Here is a 20,402-nt window from a genome sequence, read left to right on the forward strand (position 1 = left end):
CTTCCTATGGTGATACACACTATCATTAAGTTTGAAGTTTAAATCTCCAGTGGTTCTTGAGATATTATGATATGGTGATACATACTATCATTAAGTTTGAAGTGAAAATTCTCCAGTGGTTCTTGAGATATCGCGGTAACGATCTCAATGTATGGAATTTCATAAGTTGACCTCTGTGACCCTTGACCTTTGACCTACGTGCTCCAAAATCTAATCAGATTGTCTTCCTATGGTGATACACACTATCATTAAGTTTGAAGTTTAAATCTCCAGTGGTTCTTGAGATATTATAACAATCTCAATGTATGGAATTTCATAAGTTGACCTCTGTGACCCTTGACCTTTGACCTACGTGCTCCAAAATCTAATCAGATCGTCTTCCTATGGTGATACATACTATCCTTAAGTTTGAAGTTTTTACATCTCCAGTGGTTCTTGAGATATCATGATAACAATCTCAATGTATGGAATTTCATAAGTTGACCTCTATGACCCTTGACCTTTGACCTACGTGCTCCAAAATGTAATCAGATTGTTTTCCTATAGTGATACACACTATCACTAAGTTTGAAGTTTAAATCTCCAGTGGTTCTTGAGATATCATGATAACAATCTCAATGTATGGAATTTCATAAGTTGACCTCTGTGACCCTTGACCTTTGACATACGTGCTCCAAAATCTAATCAGATCGTCTTCCTATGGTGATACAAACTATCCTTAAGTTTGAAGTTTAAATCTCAAATGGTTCTTGAGATATCGCGCTAACAAACTCAATACAAGGAATTTCATAAGTTGACCTCTGTGACCTGTGACCTTTGACCTACGTACTCCAAAATCTAATCAGATCGTCTTCCTATGGTGATAAATACTATTCCCGAGTCTTAAGTTTAAATCTTAAATGGTTCTTGAGATATTGTGATAACGGTCAAACGGGACGGACGTACGGACAACCCGAAAACATGATGCCTCCGGCACCACCTTCGGTGGCGGAGGCATAAATATTCAAGGGACAAGGTTGTCCTCACTAAACCCACAGATAACCCTCAAGCGAACTGGTCAATCATTTCGTTTAATCATTATGTGGCCCAATTAGCGTTTGGTCCAATAATCACTATAAAGTCTAACTATCATTTGGTCTAATACCCAATTGAGCCGACAGTACGCACGAGGCAGGAATGGGGGTATGGGCAAACACCGCTTCTGCATTCATCCTATCCACCATGTCCATGAAGAAATGTTGGGACGCAAGAGCACACTGCTCCTGTTTTTGTTTAATGTACTAGCCTAGTATTTAAGAGCAAGTAGACCAGCTAGAGCAAGTAGACCAGATGGAGCTAGAATTTGCTCATTACCAGGTAGATCACCTTGAAGGTGTGTCTCTCTTGACCAAAGAGCTGATGAGTGGTGGGTGGCCATTTCACAGATAAAGGACAAGTCTACCAGCCTAGTATGGAAGAGCAAGTAGACCAGCTGGAGCTAGAATTTGCTCACTACGAGGTAGATCAGCTTGAAGGGGTGTCTCTAGACCAAAGAGCTCACGAGTTGTGGATGGCCATTTCACAAATAAAGGACAAGTCTACCAGCCTAGTATGGAAGAGCAAGTGGACCAGCTGGAGCTACAATTTGCTCACTACCAGCTAGATCAGCTTGAAGGAATTTCACTTGACCAAAAAGCTCAAGAGTTGTGGGTGGCCATTTCACAAATAAAGGACAAGTCTACCGACAAGAAGAAGTATGTACACCTTCCGAGAGTCATGTCTGCTATCGATCCTGTCAGTTGCTCACAGCAATGCAGAAGATGAAAGAATCTTTAGTCTTGTACGCAAGAACTCCACAGAGTTTTTAAGGGGAAAATTGATATATAACTGTATTGGTTTTGTTGTGGATTTGGAAATAGTTTTCGAAAACTATGAAGCATGATGTTAAATGAATATAAAGAAAGTTATGTAAATGAGGTAGAATATTGATCTTGAGTTAATAGTTGGTGTTAGCATATGTTTAAAATTTTAGTTGTTAAATATGTTCGTGTATGGTTGAGTAAAGTGCATGTACATGTAGGAGGTGATTATTTGTAAGAAAGGGTAAAGAAAGATGTACGATAATAATTGTTGGTTGGATTATATTCACTAATGTTAGTGTTAAATATGTACTTTAATTGAGCATTGTTATTTTTTATGTACTACATGTATAACCAATAGTTGTTTTACTGTCTTGCCAAAGTTTTCAATTGCAGCGGTTGACTATATTCAGGGTACTCGTCTATCTTTTCATAAGATTAAAGATTTTTGGAAAGAAATATATGACAAAATTAAATTTAAAAAAAAAACTCCACAGAGTTTCGCCTAAGTCTTAGCACACATACTTTGTCAGATTTCCTCACACAGAAAAGTATAAAGCTGTGCTAAGAAAACAAGTTGTCACCAAGTTTGGTTCCATGAAAAACTCCTTGAGTTGCTCACGTGGAAACGGAGAGTCAAGTTTTTTCACGGCCACGGCGGCCATCTTGATGAACGAAATGAGGAGTTGGGCCCTTGCTTCGATTACGATGATATGCATTCAGATTACATAATAATAATAATAGCCTAATAGTCCACTCCAAATTTTATTAAACTGAAACGGAAATTCTTTTTGCCCAATTGATCGTGAGCCCGGCAGCCACTGAGCAGCGCCAGATCGACGTTGCTCTAACCCTTATTGTTGAACGCCAAACAAGGTAGCAACAACTCCCATCTTTTAACGTCTTTTGGTATGACGCGGCCGGGGTTCGAACCCACGACCTCCCGGTTTTGAGGCGGACGCTCTACTGACTGAGCCAACACTCCGGTGGGTCAACAAGCAAATACTACTAGCTCAGCCTCAGATACTTTACCAGCTATTGCAGCTCAGTTTGCCTTGCCTACTGGTATTGGAGAACCAGTAGAAGAAAATTATGCAATAAGAGTTTTAGGGCAGCAGAAAATTACAAGGAACTGATCAATGCAAGAGTTCCTTTAAAGGACAATTCTGCCAGAGAGACTAATGTTAAAAGTCACTTTTACTCTACCAGAGTAAAATATGCAAAGGAGATGTCATCTCTAATCAGAACGTACACGTATACAGTGCTGACAACAAAAACAAACTGAAAGTCGGTGACAAGACACCAGCTGTGGATCGAAGAGTTAGAATTAACAGGTCTTGGGGTTAGTGAACTTCTATCGTCGATTCATACCTGGCTTCCGCATATGGAGCTAGAGAAAAAGGGGGAATGACACAAAGAGAATTCAACACTTAGATAACCTTATCCTCTCCAAAGGAGATTAAGGGATTGGTGACTCAATATTGCGAGGATTGAAAGAGCATTTATATTTTCAGAGTAGACCTATTTCGTGCAGCGTTTTTTGTTTACCTGGAGCCAGAATTAAGTCACTTTGGGAATTCACCATTAAATGTTTACCTACCTTTTCATTGCTATTATGACACAGACATTGTATTTCTTTATATTGGAACGAACAATCTCAACGGTAATTCTTGGAACATTGATTTCAAATCATTTATTGATTTGTATGCTTCTGTGCAGGAATGTTTCTGTTGTGCTTGAATAGTGTTCAATGCTATTCTTACTCATTGGGACGACAAAGTTCTTTATACTAAATCTTTGTATTGCAATCATAAATTGGCTCAGCTTTGTTCCTAACTTCACAACTGTTTTCTTTTGGATTGTTCTCTACCATGTTCATTGGACCTTCGCGGTTTTTCATTAGATGGACTTCATTTGAATTTCATTGAAAAGCAAGAACTTGGAATTCTCATCACATCCTTTGTTAAAAATAAATTCTTACTGGTAACAACCTCCACAATCATACAATCCTTCAAACTATAATCACCTCCAAAGAAACAAAGCAAGGAATGGCTAGAGACTGATCTAGATGAATATATTTATAAGAGGAAACTAAGAGCTGCTCGTCAAAAATCATCTAGACCTCCACCCCAAAAAAAGAAGTCGTCATGTTTGATGCTTTACCAGCACAGCTGGAAATAATAGCAGGAATTCCGATGACCTATCAGGAGAGCAGGTTACAGAGTACCTTAGGGGAAGTCTGATGGAAGAATGGCTAGTGAACAGAGACTGGGATGCTTATCTAGCAGAGATGAGCAGAGACAAGATATGAGGTGATGAAATAGTTCCGAGTGCCCCAGCCAACAAAGAGGAAATCAGAAATACTTAAACAAGGCAACATCGAGACGTACTACGGCAAAGAACAAATCTGATGTAGCATCCTCCAAAATGGTTCAAAGAATTGTTCGAAGAAATCCTCCTTCTACAGTTATAGAAAAGGTTTTCCTTTGTGTCAAAGAAAAAGGGGGAGTGACACGCAGACTCTTCAAGGCTGTCTTGCTGTCCCAATTTTGCTTGGAGAAAGCGAAGAGGGAGTGGTAAGCCATGAAGTTGTTTGTATCTCAGCATCAGCATCTCAAAGATCTCAGCTACAATCACTTCTGGAAGCAAATGCTTACCAAGAAGCAGCTGCAGACGAGATATGCCAACATCCTACATGTAGTGGCCATTGTCCTCGTCTATCCCATCTCTAATGCGGACTTAGAAATCCATGAGGCGACAGATGGACAACATCATTGGAGAAAATCTGGTTGGAAAATGGCTGCCTTTCCAGTTTCATAACAATGAACTCCACTGCACCGAGTTTCTGCGAGCCCCATTGGTCATCGTCTCCAGCCTTCAGCGTAAATTGCGGAATTATCTTGTGCATGTGAAGATGGATGAAACCAGTTTTAATCAAGAGCATACGCCATTGAGGGTGTTGAGTGTCAGAAAGAGGTCACCTTCTATCGTTTCTTGTCGCTCAGCCACAACCACCCTCCTGGGCAGTGGATCTGCTCAAGGCACCTCCTTACCACCCTACCTTATCTTCAAGGGGAAGAACTTCTCAACATAGCTATCGGAAGGATGTCTACCAGGAAGCCGCTTCAAAATGACAGACAGCTGATGGCGTAACATTGCAGTGTTCGGGGATTTCCTCAGCAAACACTTTATTCCATCCCTGCCAGATCGAAGCCCAGAGTGGAGAGTACTACTCCTCTATGATGGCCATAAGAGCCATATCACCGTCCCCCTCATAGAGAAACCTTTTCCTTCTGCCACCCCATACAAATCACATACTCCAGCCTCTGGATGTCAGTGCTTTGGCCCAAAAAAGGCTCAATTCAACCCACAGTGCACAGACTTTCTAGCTGATCATCCAGGACAATCAGTAACGAGATATGATCTGTGCGGGCTCATTAGCTTCACACCTCTAATCAATGAGAAGGGGTAGTCTGGAGGCAGCTTTTAGAGATTTGGCCTTCACGCAGCTAATTACAAAAACGTATCAACTTTATACAAATTTGGTTGTGTGCACCTCTTCCAGCAATCCAGATGGAAGAAGAGAGTTCTGCGGAAACTGTAATCCCTGAGACACCCCCGACAGCTGCTCATTTCAACCGACAATGCACAGACTTTCTAGCTGATCATCCAGGATGGTCAATTATAAGATATGACCTGTGCAGGCTCATAAGCCATTCATACTTCCAATCAATGAGAAGGGGTAATCTGGAGGGAACCTTCAGAAAGTCGGGAGTATGCCCCTTCAATCCAGAGGCTATAGATGTCGTAAGAATGACAAGACCTAGTACGGTGACAAACTGTGAAGGTCACCAAGCACCTCGACCATCTAGCCGCAATGTGGAAGCTCTCTTAGCCAGCAAAGAACCATCCCCTCCGACAACAAAAAAAACCAGAGGAAGCGATGTGCTGCACCCGAATATGAAGCTGGCGGAGTTGCCCTAACAGAGAATGGAATTTTTTTGACAATTTTCCGTTCAGCATCCGCACAAACATCCGTTGAAAGACCTACACGCGATCACACCAATGCCCAGGATACTGGGAATGACGAGAAATGTTGTCAGGGCAACCTCGACGATCCTCCTACAGACTCAGAGAATGATAATATTAACACTAACATCATGTGGGCAGAGTGTGAAACCTGCCAGCACTGGGTCCACCTTGGACGCTGTGCAGGAAAGGAGGAAGTGAGTGACAATGTCTTCTTCCTTTGCCCATGCTGTTTAACTAAACCGTAAGCAATCAATTTTCCTAAGTTTCTCTTTTGATTATTATTCCACTATAAGCTGGTGTGCCATTTCACAATGTTAGTCCTTAACATGCACAATCATTCAGAAAGAAATGTAAATATTTAAAAAAAAATTGAATATATACTATGGTGATAATTTGATATGTAAATATCTTGATCAATGACATAACATCTTTGACAAGGGCCGAAGAGCGAGACCGTCAGACAACAGCAAAAGAACAGTATAAACGAAAATTATCTTGTGCATATGGAGAGCGACACTGTACAAGTAAACCAGCCTGTAGTTGCTTGTATAACATGAACCTGACCTACTGCCAAATGCAGGGGAAGGCAGGGGTAGCGTTGCAATTTCCATAGTACTACAGAAAAGACCCAGCCCATAAAGAATTCAACACCTTTTTCAAAAGAAGATTAAGAGAATGCGCTCTGACTTTGCGAAAGAATTGCGTTCATTTACATGATAACATTCGAAATACCGTCCTCCATTTTCAAGAACCACGAACAAGGGGATGAGAATGGTGCACTTCCTCCAAATGATTACATACCACAGACCAGAGCCAGTTAGCAGTGTAAGTATACAGCTACATATTGTTAGACTTTTGAGAGAGAAGGGAGATGGCCAAACGGGTGGCAAAGCGAATGGAGGAAGAGAAAAGGGAAAGGGAAGGAGCGGAGATCAGTATCCTGACTAGCGAGTAGGAAGAGGAGGAAATGGACAGCACTAGTTAAAAGTCAAAGTTGAAGAACGAGTCAGAGATTGAAAATAGCAGTAGCGAGGAGGAACGAGAGGTGCCTCCTTTGAGAATGCATTGAAGTCGGGGAAAAAATGATGAATTTAGTGTTACATGTAGTGTGAAATGCCCCCAGCTGGGAGTTACTCAGCTCAAAGAAGATTAAGAGAATGTGTTCAGACTTTGCGAAAGACGCAAGTATAGCACTCAAACTGTCACGAGTAGACAGTGAACAACATTTACATTGAACCACTGAAGCCACATATTACCAGACAAGTCCCGTGTACCCACTTTGATGTTGCTCAACTCTGTAACTTATGTGAACTTGCGCTATTAAGGCTTTGAAACGGTCCATTAACTTCAAATAACTTTGGGCCCTTAATTGGTCTTTTCGCCATTGTGGTCTGTTCTTGCCATCCCATTTACAGATTTCTTAAAAGTATTTATCTGAGATTTAATCCCTTATAGGGTTGAAGCTTGATAACGTTCTTCTTCATGAAGATTACATACTGCAGACCAAAGCCAGTTAGCAGTTAGCAGCTACATATTGTTAGACTTTTTGTACTTTTTAGTAATTTTTTATATAAATATGTGTCATTATTATCAGATGGTTCAATGTACTGTATCTACAGTGTAAATGTGTCTGGGTCCAATGTATCTGAACATAAATTTGTATTAATTTTTGCATTAGCATTTCTGCATTCATGATCTGTATTATTTGTACTTGCAGGTGAAGGATACAATACATGCACACAGTGGCAATCTCTCAGCTGCTGAGGCTGAGTGCGCCATGATCGGCACAGAGGCGGAAGGAGAGGAGGTCCTCAAAATGCTCAGCAAGTCGGCAGAAAAAGAAAGGGTGCGAAATCGGAGGACGCACTCATGGCCACATTGCAGAAGCGGCTGCAGGAGTCTGGCCAGCAGATGATCCAGTTACAGCAGGCAATGCGACCACAGACACCAGCAGAGGTCTTTGGGACTTACGTCAAGAGGATACTTGTCAACTTGTCCAGACGGAAATTCAAAAAGGCGCGCAAAGCCATCAGCCGAATACTGGAAGTTTCCATGCAGGATAACGACGTGGAAGAGCCTCCATAAGTCATGCCGCCATCTTTCTCGCAAGCAGGATCCTTCCAACCCAGCTCTGCACCCACCTTCTCGTCCTCTTCCAAGTCTGTCGTGCGGTGGCAGTCGGCCCCCGAACTGTGGAAGAGCACCAGGCCACCACCTGCGTCGTCATGACAGTCACAGGATTGCGGGTACATGGATAGATACCAAGCCAGCATGACCAATCAGATGCCATCTCCTCCTACGGGTCCATCGCAGTTCTCTCAGCAATTGCATTTACCCCAACTGCAGGAACAGAAGTACCCTCTGCAGCGACATCAGTACCCGTACTACCAGCAGCAACAGCACCACCACCCCAGGCAGCAGCAGAGCATGTTCACAGCCATCAGCGGTTCTCACCAAGTGCTCTCCACAAGCTGTGAGCGTGACCTCGCAGATATTTCACACATCTCCGGCTTATCTGCGCTGTTGGAGACATCTCCGACCTCAGGCCAGGTGACCCCCATGGATTTGGATACTCCCACTCTATCGGGTGCTGGTGAGAACCAGTAGTGAGATAGGGACTCGTGAGTAGCTCAAATGCTACAGATCGAAGGATACACAAGGATAGTGTTGGTTATTGAATGTAATGAAGTATTTTGTTTTAACTATTTGTTTTGTATCTGCCCATTTTACATGTCTTTTGACTGTTTAGTTGTTATAAACACTCCAAGTTGAAAAAAAGGTTGGTTATTGAATCTGTTTAGCTTTAAGACAACGTGTTTGTTATTGTGAGATGGTGATTTGCTGAACACCCCACTTGCCAGCATTTTAATCATTTTGTTGAGTTGTAATTATGTATTGTATGTATGTTTGGTGACATATATGTTGGATGCCGTTATATAGTTATGTGATGTTAGTGGAGATTTGATGTACTGAACTGATGGTGGTAAAGTTGACTGTTATTGGGATGAATCACTTTGAAGTATAGTTATATAGGTTTATGTCATTAGGTTATATATCATGAGGCTGAGGCTATATTGATAAAGGTTGGGCGTCTCTCATGAATATGTATTGTAGAGTCATTTGAGTTTATTGATATATCTTGTGTATTTTTGTTTTGTATTCTTGTATGATTTGTCAATCCATCCGAATCATTATGATGGTACATGCTCTTGTTTGGGTTATGTTCATAGGTGATGAATCTACTGGTTTCACGCCTACTCTGTAAGCTTCAAAAACAGGACCCTGACTGTTGCAGTTCCATATTCAAGGTGATTAGTCATTTTTCTTTGGTTGTATGTAGAATTTGGTTACATATCACACATTTTTGTTTGACTCTCGCCATAAGATATTTGTTATATATTATGTTGGCGGTAGCGGTGGTATCTTAAATGTAAGAAATGTATCGTACAGGTCACATTTATTCTCATATCAAGATGACCAGTAATAGTATACATTTGTATTCTTATCCAGTTTGTTGTTTGTGTAAATGAATAGGCATGCATTGCAGGTACTTTGACTTGTATAAAACCCCCTCATAGTTTGATTGCGAATACAGATAGCATGATAGTCGATACCTGTAGGATATACTGTATGTTAACGATTGCTAGAGTCTGCTTCGTTTACGACTGTTGTTTCTTTTATGCTCATGACTTTGTTTTATTTTTGTTTAGGACCATACAGATGCAGAGTAGTCTACCTCAATGCTGTGTTGGTTTTCTTTGATCGTACTGTATTTATCATTGTTTTGTACTCATATACTTTTGAGTCTTGTGCTAGCTTTGGAATAGTTAATAAAAGAACTTTTTGTTCAGTTGAAAGGTAAAAGCAAAAGATTCCAGACTCTCCCTTTATTACCGCCTTCTCGTAGAACCTTGTAATCAATTAGTTAATTTCAGTTGTTATAATTATATTTCAAACACGTCCTGTACACAAATAGGAGGTCACATAATTTTGGTGCCGAAACCCGGGAAGGCTTAAGTACAAGGAGAACTTGGATCCTAGCTTACCTTAACATATTAAGCGAAAATAGTAAAAAAAAAAAAAAACAATAGCAACTAATACTGACATTAGTCTTTCAACAAATCAAAGAAAACCAACACGGCATCATCGAGGTGTGCAGCGCGAGATGGAGACCCCTGTACCCGGTGACGTCAAGACTCCGGTCAGCGGGCAACATCGCCCTGCTGGAGCAGATGGAGCGACCCCCCTTGAAACGCCCCCACCATGGAGCCTCGGTAGGCCTATGGCGACACCCCTTCAAATCGCTGGTATGGACCCGATGCCTGAACATACCCAGCAACCCTGAAACTATACTCTGAGATGCGTAACATCGCATCAAATAAAGACTGTTGGGACCTTTTTCAGGTAGAGGGGGTGTAAAGGTGGAGGATTGGGTACGGGATATGAGATATGTGATAGATTCTAAGGGATCAATGCCACTTCGTGCTGAGTTTAACGAAATTGTTAGGCACACTGGGGGCAGGGCACGAGATCTGTTATTAAATCTAGAGTTGGGAGAACCATCCAGCTGCACCCCAGAGGCCGCGTTCGGCGAGCTACTCGAAGAGTATGGGGAGAGAGAGTGGACAGCATCTCCAATGGCGGCATTCTACGCTAGGATGCAACATCCCAACGAGTCACCATCGGATTATGCCATCGCCCTGGAGGCCAAACTTAGAGTGGCCAAGGAGAAGGGTGCTGGTTCAGCAATAGCGGAGGCTAAAGCTAGAGATGAAATGCTGACTATCCAATTTATGTATGGGCTCCGCGACCAAGACGTGAAAAGTCCTTTGGCCCCGATGAGGCCCAGGGATATGTCTTTTCGAGAGCTCAGGCGGGAACTGAAGGTTACAGATGAGGAACAGAAGCAGCGGAAAGGGGCCAACTCCTACAGAATGGACGTGAGGCCTACTCCTGTCACTCATAATAATCAGTTGGACGAAATAACCAAAACTCTGAAGGAAATGCATGCATTTCAAGAACAAACATCTAGTCTTCTACACCAAGTCCTCGATGATCAACAACGATCAAGAGCAAGATTAGACAGACTTGAGAGCCTAGTCATGGGGCCACCTCCTCCAATAGGTAATGATGTCTGCTACACATGCCACCAACCAGGACATTTTTCCCGTTCGTGTCCACAACGTCAACCAAGAAGGCGCCAACAGGGCCCCCAGCCAGGCCTCCAGCAGGACCCAACACCTCAGCGACCCACACCACAACAACAAGGATCGCAAGAGTCATCAACCCGTCCTTTAAACGCCTAAAGCCTACAGACAGTGGGCAGTCTGTGGGTATGGCAAACATTCAATGCCCAGAGAGCCATATCAACTACCCAAAGAGACATGAGACAGTAAAGCGACCAACATATGGTGAGCTTATTGGACCAGTGACAAGCACAACTGTAGTGGTAAGCGAACAGCCCTGTATCGCCATCTTAGATACAGGTTCACAGGTTACTACCATCAGTTCTGACTATGTTAAGCAACACCCAACACTTCGTTATCAGGAGTTGCTACCGTGTGATGTCAGAATTGAAGGTCACATTATGTTTTCCCATTTTTAATGTATATGGATTGTGTAATTGAAAGAAAAAAGTTTTAAAAAGTTCAGGAAAAAGGGAAGATTGGTTATCCCATGTTTTCATTTTAAAACAATGTGTATTGTTTTTCACCCATTTTACATGTATATGAACTGTGTAGTTGTGAAAACAAGTTGTAAACAAATTGTTTAAAAAAAATAAAGTGTAGGTTATTGATTGTCATTAAGGTGTCATTTTAACTTTCAAAACATTTATTTGTATTTGTATTAGCCCATTTTACATGACTGTATAGTTATAAAGAAAATTGTAAATAAGTTGTTAAAAAAAAGATAGTGTTGGTTATTGAATGTACATGTAATAAAAAACTTTTTAAAACTTTAAGAACAATGTGTTTTGTGTTTGCTCATTTCACATGTTATGGATTATGTAGTATTTATATGCACATAAGGAACATTGAGAAGGTCGAGGAGTACTTGAGAGGTCTACCTGACATGCCATATTCTGTACAGAAGGAGTTTGTAATTCATGTTTAGGTTGATGAGAAATTGAGTAAGGAATCCCAGGGTAAGGTCAGGAAATTGTTGTGTGAATATCAAGATGTTTTAACGGATGTTCCTAAGAAAACTTCAGTGGCTGAATGCAAGATTCATTTGACTAGTGACAAACTTGTTTGTTCTCCTCCGTATAGGATACCTCAAGCTGTAGAGAGTGAGATTGGGAAAGAGGTTGAGTCGATGTTGAAGTTAGGGGAGCAGTCAGACTCTCCCTATGCGCATCTGATTGTGATGGTGAGAAAGCCGGATTGTTCAAATCAGTTTTGTATCGATTTTCGTCGCCTGAACAAGATAACTGTATTCGATCCCGAACTAATGCCTAACCAGCAAGATCTATTTGCCTCTCTTGCAAACAATGAATACTTCGGTAAAATTGATCTTACCCCCTACCAGTACTTGAAAACATACTACCGGCGTTGCCGAAAGCAAGTCTTTTCTCAGTCTGCAACCGGAAAGATGGTCATCTCCATCGTGTCTTGGATGAAGACTCTAGTCTACTAATGACGTTCGCTACGCCTTGGGGGAGACAAAGATGGAAGCGGTTACCATTTGTACTAAAGGTGAGCAGCAAGACATTCCAGAAGAGACTGTTTCAGACACTTGAGGGACTCAATGGAGTACGCTGAGTTGCTGATGATATTATTGTCCGGGATGGTGAAAAAGCAGAATGCAATACTCGTCTACGCAAGCTGTTGCAGAGATGTAATGTTGTTGGGCATCAAGCTCAACAGGGAGAAGTGTCAGTATGGGGTAAAAAAAGATGGGCACATTTTTCCAAGTGTTGGACTGGAGCAAAAATTTTGGCCCAGGATATGACCATTTGAGAGGTCATTATTTATGACTTCCTCACCTTGTATAGAACCAAAATGACTCTTTCAAGCTTAAAACAGGTGAACAAAACAAAACAATATAATCTTCAAATAATATAGGCATTAGGTTAGTAGGTGCCCTCAATTTGGTGTACATGTCTCTAAAGATGGCACTGTCAAGGAAAATGTGAACATTTTAAAATGGAGATAGTCAAGGAGCTGGTCTTCATTTGAGCTGGAGAAGGCCCAGAAGAGTGTCTATATTTGAAATGTTGATAGTCCAAAAGATGGTCTGCATTTGAGGAGTGGATAGTCCTGACTATGGTCTACAAGTCACCTTAAGACATTTAAGCTGTGTAGGAAGTCCATATTTAAGTTGTAGGTCATCCCATCTTTGAGCTGTAGAAGCTAGGTCCACACAATAAACTAAAGATAGTCCTGAAGTCTACATCTGAGCTGAAAGATGGTCCAGATTTCAGCTAAAGATGGTATTGAAGATGGTCTAGGTTTGAGCTGCAAATAGTTCACACTTCAACTTCAGATGGTCCTGAAGATGGTCCACAATTCAGCTAAAGATGGCCCTAAACACAGTCTTCACTGGAGCTGTAGGTATTCCATATTCAAAATGTAGATGATCCATCTTTCAGTTCCTGTTGGTTCAAATTTTAGCTGAACCAGGTCGGAACTTTGTTCATTTCAGCAGTAGATGGTCCACAACTGAACCATGGAAAACCTACCTTAGAGCCACAGTTGGTCCTGAAGTTGGTCCACGTGTTCGCTGTCGATGGTTTACGTGTATAAAGCTGCAGGCTGTCTCACCTTGCTTGGCAGAGATTGGCGAAAGCCAGAGGTAATTCTAGACCCACCACAGGCCCAACGGAACTCAGCCACGTCATCACATAGTTCCTGAAGTAACAAATAAGTTTAAGAATAACCTCTATTTTTTAAATGAAATTCTTCAGTTATTTTGTAACACAAAGTAAGACCTTTTCTTCTAATTGTATCATACTATAAATTACCAAAAGCTGTGAATACTGTAAAGAACACAAACCTTTTGAGCTTTTCTGTCAAGGCATTTCATATTGTTAAATCTTGTTCATTTCCTGAGTATTACTAGCACACTTGTAAGGTTTCTTCACAGCTAACATGAATTTTTATATTTCATTTAATATCTTTTTCTTGAAATGTAAATGGTTAATAGGGGTTGCTTATTTAACTGGTTATAGTTTAAAGAAGAAAAGTCGCCGCCCATGTCTCGCTTTTTGCTATGCAGGCAACACAAAAGCCTATAATCTCATGTGTATTAACTTGCTGACCTTTGACCCACTCAACCCAAAATCTACTCAGTTTGTCTCACTATAATAAGCATACTAATACTAACTTTGCAGTTCAAGTTTTAAATCGTTCTTGAGACGTTGCGAAGAAAAGTGACATCTATGACCTTTGACTTACTAACTCCAAGATCTAATCGGTGTGTCTTCCTATACATACTATTAGTTCTTGAGATATCACAATAATGAGAAAGCAGGATGGACAGACAGAAAACCCCAAAACATAATGCCTCTGACATCACCTTCAGTGGGCAGAGGCATAAAAATCCCTTTAAAAAGAGGACGCAATTACTCATCCCATTAAAATATCTATAGTTTTAGGTCAATAAATTATAACAATTCCTATAGTTCTTGGACAATGAGTTTTACCCTCATAAAGTGTTGATAATTTTACATGAATTTCTTACTGATTTTGTTTTTGTGGTTCCAATTCCACCGAGACGATGATTGTTTCTATGCTGAAATGTCAAACGGAGCCTTCCAGGGACCCGTTTCACAAAGCTTTTTTTCATTGACAAATGACAAATATCAGTGACAAATCTGCTGATAACCAATCAGAAGTAAAGATTTTGGTAGCTTATTACAACAACTGTCATTTGTCACTGACGACAAGTTTTGTGAAACACCCCCAGTACATTACACTCACCCTTTACTGATTGGTGCAACAGACTTCATCAGATCTGCTGTTCGGCATGGGTGGAGCTGAAAGAAGGGCCTCCCGAGTAGAGGATGCTCCTGTTGAAAGAAAACAAATGCTATTGTATAACTGTTTATTTGACTTGAGATGCTAGGAGTGTCTATGGATACCCACAGATCTAACCACCCCCCCCCCCCCTCCCCTTGTACGAAATCCGGTAACTTTGTCTCAGATTCTACACAAAATCTGCTGCAATTATAATTATAAGCCTTTAGGTCAGTCAGGAATCCCATATGACTTGTACAAGCCGATCGTCTGTCTGATTATTAAGATATTTATGATTGGAAATTGAAATGTCAAACACCATTTTCCTCAACGTTTTTTATTATTGTTACTTGTTACTTGTTACTTGTAGAGATAATCCCGATGGCAGCTATCATACAGCTAAACTGGGATGTCCGTGCAACGTGCTGGCATAGTGACAGTGCATGAAGTAATTCAAAACAGTGAATGATGTCTATTATTTACAATAAAACGGTGGACGTGCAAGTAAAAACCAAGACAGGAGGAGGCAACGCTCTGATGATGGGTAGAGCAGCCTCCTGGAAGATGGTCACTGTTGGAGATATTACCGCAGCAGCTGATAGGTGGTTCCACGTCCAGATGGTGCGAGGATAGAAGGAGTACTTGAAGCTATCAATGGAAGCTGGGGGTACTGCATACTTCAGAGGGTGATCATTTCTGCCCAGATATGTAGCTGGGATAATGTGAGTGGGAAGAGGCATGTTGAGTTGATGATGGTGCATCTTGTAAAACAAAGTGGACTGTGCAAGAAGCCTGCGATTGTGAAGGGTATCCCATCCCAGTTTGTTGACAAGTGCTGTGACTGATGTTACTCTCCGGTAGTCTTGGTATACAAAACGGGCGGCAGCTCGCTGTACTTTCTCAAGACTTTGTATTGATGTCAGAATCCGAGGGTTCCAAGCTTCACTGCCATACTCAAGTTGGGGACGAACAAGCATTGTGTAGGCTTTGGATTTGATGTTCTTGGTGCACGGTGATAGAGTTCTGCGTAGGAGGCCAAGGGTTCTATTGGCTTTCTGGGTGGTGAGTTTACATTGGGTGTTCCATTTAAGGTCATGGGTAATCGTGACACCAAGATACTTGTATTGTTTTACTCGAGGAATTGACTCATTTAGTAGGGTGTAGTCCACTGTGATGGGGTGCTTCTTGTTTGTGATTGACAATGAAGCACACTTCTTGATGTTGAATCCCATCAGCCATTTAGTAGACCAGTCTGCAAGAACATGGAGATCTTCTTGCAGTATATGAGTGTCTGAGGGAGAGTCGATACGCCGGTAGATGACACTGTCATCTGCAAATAGACGCATTGTGGACTTGATGTTGAGTTTGATGTCATTGATGTACAGCAGGAAAAGTACGGGGCCGATGACAGAACCCTGCGGTACTCCTGAAGTAACAGGCATCCATGCTGAGCGAGCACCATTGACGACGACAGCTTGATGTCTATTCGCTAGGAGTGACATAGTCCAGCGGAGAGAGTCTCCCCTGATTCCGTAGTAATGTAGTTTGGATCTAAGGTGTGGATGTGGTACGCGATCAAACGCTTTTTGGAAGTCGAGAAAGACGATATCAGTTTGGCCTCTAGATTGAAGAGAGGATGACCAATCATCGGTAGCTGTGACAAGTTGTGTTGTTGTCGAAAGATTCTGTCTGAAACCATGCTGTTCATCAATGAGTATGTTGTTAGCTGCAAGATGTTTAGAAATGTGGCTAAGCATAATATGTTCCATCACCTTACTGCAGATACACGTCAGCGATATAGGTCTGTAGTTACCTGGGCAACATTTATCTCCTGCCTTATGAATAGGGGCTACAAGTGCACGTTTCCAGTCCAAAGGCACTTCTCCGGTATTGTAACTCTGTTGAAACAGAAATGACAATGCAGGGGCTATCTCGTGTGCTAGCATCTTCAGAAGTCTTGGATGTATCTCATCTGGTCCACTGGCTTTGGATGGATTCAGTTGATGCAGTTGCTTAACTACACCAGACCGGTGGATGTGGAGATGCCCTATGTCATTGTATAGGGAGGGCCGGTTTATGCAAACTTGATCCACGTTGCTCTTGGTGAAGGTAGAATGAAAGTAATTATTCAAACATTCAGCCTTGTCCTTGTTTGTGATATGGAGCTTGTTATCATTTCTCAAGGGTGGTATACCAAAGTTTTCAGATCGACGCTGTTTTACATATGACCAGAAAGCCTTGGGGTTCGCATATAGGCTCTCACCTATTATGTTGCAGACGTAATTGTGATGAGCTTGGCGGACACGTTTGGTCAGTTCGTTTCGAAGCTGCCTGTAGGCCTTCCAATTGGATGCACTAGGCTGACTTCGTGCCCTCTTGAACAAACGATCCCGCTTCCTCATTTGCCTTTTGAGGGAAATGGTGATCCAAGGCAAGTTGCGTCTGGCTCTTGACATCTTGGATGGGATGAATTCATCCTTGCACTTGTTGATGAGTGATGTGATACAGGTCCAGTTTTCATCAACTGACTTCAGCTCTGGTGAAGATGATAGAAAATCCATTGAGAATTTCGTAACAGCCTTGCGGAGTTTCTGAAGATCAGCTTTGGAGGACCACTTGTAACATTAACCTCGCTTGCATCGTCATGGAGAGCTGAGTAGCGGTTAGGACTAGTGAAGTCAGCATCCAGAAGGGAAGATGATAATTCTGCATTGATGCTGTTACACTTACAGCATATCCACGAAAAACTGCTAAGACGGGTGAGAACACTGTACGAAGAAGCCGAGATGCCTACACATGAGATGTGACACCAGGCATCACAATTGTCACACAATATTGCTTTGTCATTGACAGAGACATCCGACTTGCAGATAGCGCATGTAGGAGGAGTGTCCGGACCTGGGTTGGGCTCAACTTGCCCACTGAGAAGTAGTAAGATGGCCAGGTGGCTGGTGGAACGAATGTTGAGGACACATGAAGAGTTACTGCGCTTCTGCTGGAATCTGAGAAAAAGGCAGAGGCTGCGTACACCTGCACGACTAAAATCACGAGAGCTGAAGTTAGGCAATATCAAAAGATGTTCCTGCTGATCTGGAAATCGTGTAGCACTTTCTTCAATGACGTATGTCTTCACAAGCACGTGCATAGAAGACATAAGGACAAGTAAGCTGATGAAGAGGTGATGTTCCTGCATGATGTTGTAGGAAGCTAGGTTTCAGAGACAAACAGCTCGATTTTGATGGACTATGGATTGGTGCAAATTTCGATAAAATGCTAGAGACTATAAAACAGGATAACAATTCACTTGAATTGAATTGAATTTGTGAGTGTAGCTTTTACAAAGACAAAGACAAAGTCCAGCAAAAATAATAACTGGAAAATAACTGGAAATAAAATAACTGGATTGGTCTTACTTTATCTTGGATGGTTAAGAAATCTAGATGCTTGTAATAAAATATCCATAGATCATGATGAGTGATAAGGAAAAGTTGACTAGAAGACTGGGTTGATGCGTGTGTAGTTGTTCCTAAGTCCAGCAAGAATCTCAATGCATGGGACCACACTGTAGTTGTTCCTAAGTCCAGCAAGAATCTCAATGCATGGGACCACACTGTAGAACTTGTGCTGGGCCCCCTAGACCAAGCTTTCTACAGTCTATTGGGGAAAATGAGTATGGTAGAACCGGTCACTCAAATATTTTTACTTTCTTGAGGCACTTCATGATTATTTTGAAGCATCACTTTTTCAGGGCTTCAATATTTCACCATATCACAGACACTGATAACATGTTAAGCCATGCATCTCAGATTTGTAAAACTGGAAACATTGTTAATCAATACCTTTAAGTTTAATATCAGGGTGACCTTCCCCTTTAACTGAACAACATGTACAAGTTACCTGCTGTGTGATGAATGTCCATCTCTGATGCCTCAACCTCTCCTGATAAGACCCTGGTACCTGGCTCCACACCTCCTCCAAGGTAAGCAGCTTTCCATCTGCACAAAGAGGTGCGTTAAATTAAAATTTAGTAATCATTAAAGTTCATAATAATAATAATGTAAGACTCACACAAGGCAAAACTAGTCTGACATGATTGTCGACTTGAGCTGCACTGCTATATTTTTCTACATCTTTCAAATGGCTGACATGGAGTCTACAATAACAACCAATCAAAATATTGTACATGAAGTAAGTAACCAATAGAAAGCCTAAGGAAAGATAGAGTGGCATCTGTTGACTGGGTTGGGTTGAATAAACAAGAGATAGAAAGAGTGCGTGTGTGTGGTACAATGGCAGGTAATGCTGAATGAGGATAACTGAACAGGGACAGAACAATAGAAGCCAAGAGATGAATGTAGGTCAGGAGTGTCCGAAGCATAACAGAGTGGAAAGCTAAATGTAAAATAAACTACTAGTAACCATTTGGATCAGTAAAATTAATACAGGAAATAATAATAAGTAATGATAATAATAATTATGATAATAAAAGTAATAATAATAGTAATAATGATAATAATAAAATGTCCTTGTTTAACCATTCTGGGGAATGAAAAAGTTTTTCACTACCCTGAATCTGAAGACAAACATTTGCCCTATTGATGGAAAGCATTGTGAGGATAAATTCTCACAACTATTGCTCTAGGGATTTGTGAATGTGATGAAGGAACAAATAACAAAATACAAACCTGATTTGCATGCTGTAAAGTAGAGAACAGGAACATTGTAGCTTGCACTGTGAATGATGTGATACTCAAATTGGCAACTCTCAATGCGGTGCCCTTCAACTGATGGTGCTCCTGTCTGCAATTTTTAAAAAATTAATGACATAACATACATAATTGTGCACTGAGAAGGGAATCCTCCATCTTCTTCAAAACATTTATTCTCCATCTTATAAGGACATTGTACCAATCATCATGAAAAAAACAAAATCATCCCCCAAAAGTAGTTTGAATGGGTAAAGGTATACTGTATAACCAAACATTTTCACGAGCATGAAACCTTTCCCTTATCAAGTGAGAAGATAGGAGAAAAACAGGAATTAATTATATTTTTGTACACAACAAGTCAAATGGGAGAGTTGTCCATGAAAGCACCATAATCCACCGACTAAATTGCAAATATGAGATTTGCATAGATTAAAAGACATTAGATTTTAAATATTCATAATTCTTATTATTGTTTGGACTCTTCCATACTTTCGCCATTCTGTTTCTCTTAGTTTTCTGCTTTCATACAAATGAACTTATTACAAAGGTTGAATTCACCATTTTGCTTACCGATCCTTAATAAATTACATGCTTTCTTAGCTTTCTCAAAAGTAAAATAAAACTATAAAATTCAAACGAATCAAAACCCACCATAGGAACTTCGAGTTCCTCCAGCTGGTACGCACCATGTCTTGAATCTCTGACATTGCACAATATGGATCCATCTGATCCACTTCCATGAGAATCTCCATCCGCAGCTTCAAGTGATATCGGCAGGTGGCGCATGACGTTCCTTTTTATCAGATAAGGGACAGCATCTGTGCCAACCTACATGAAAATGAAATGCATTGTACAGTCATTGAGTT

At 41.2% G+C, this 20,402-nt stretch overlaps 1 protein-coding gene across 1 annotated transcript; it reads right to left on the reverse strand.

Annotated features, from left to right (window-relative positions):
- Window positions 1–9,040: 9,040 nt before the first annotated feature.
- LOC115928526 (ubiquitin-like-conjugating enzyme ATG10) lies at window positions 9,041–19,633 on the reverse strand (the record flags this gene model as incomplete). The annotated part of the gene is made up of 4 exons (XM_030995815.1): window positions 9,041–13,720; window positions 14,792–14,880; window positions 18,725–18,822; window positions 19,513–19,633. Coding segments are annotated over 4 exons (399 nt in total), but the record flags the coding sequence as incomplete, so codon positions are not given.
- Between the last annotated feature and the right edge of the window lie 769 nt (window positions 19,634–20,402).

The sequence above is a fragment of the Strongylocentrotus purpuratus genome, unplaced genomic scaffold (genome assembly GCF_000002235.5).
Source record: "Strongylocentrotus purpuratus isolate Spur 01 unplaced genomic scaffold, Spur_5.0 spur5_scaffold_3, whole genome shotgun sequence".
Classification (NCBI taxonomy): Eukaryota; Metazoa; Echinodermata; class Echinoidea; order Camarodonta; family Strongylocentrotidae; genus Strongylocentrotus; species Strongylocentrotus purpuratus.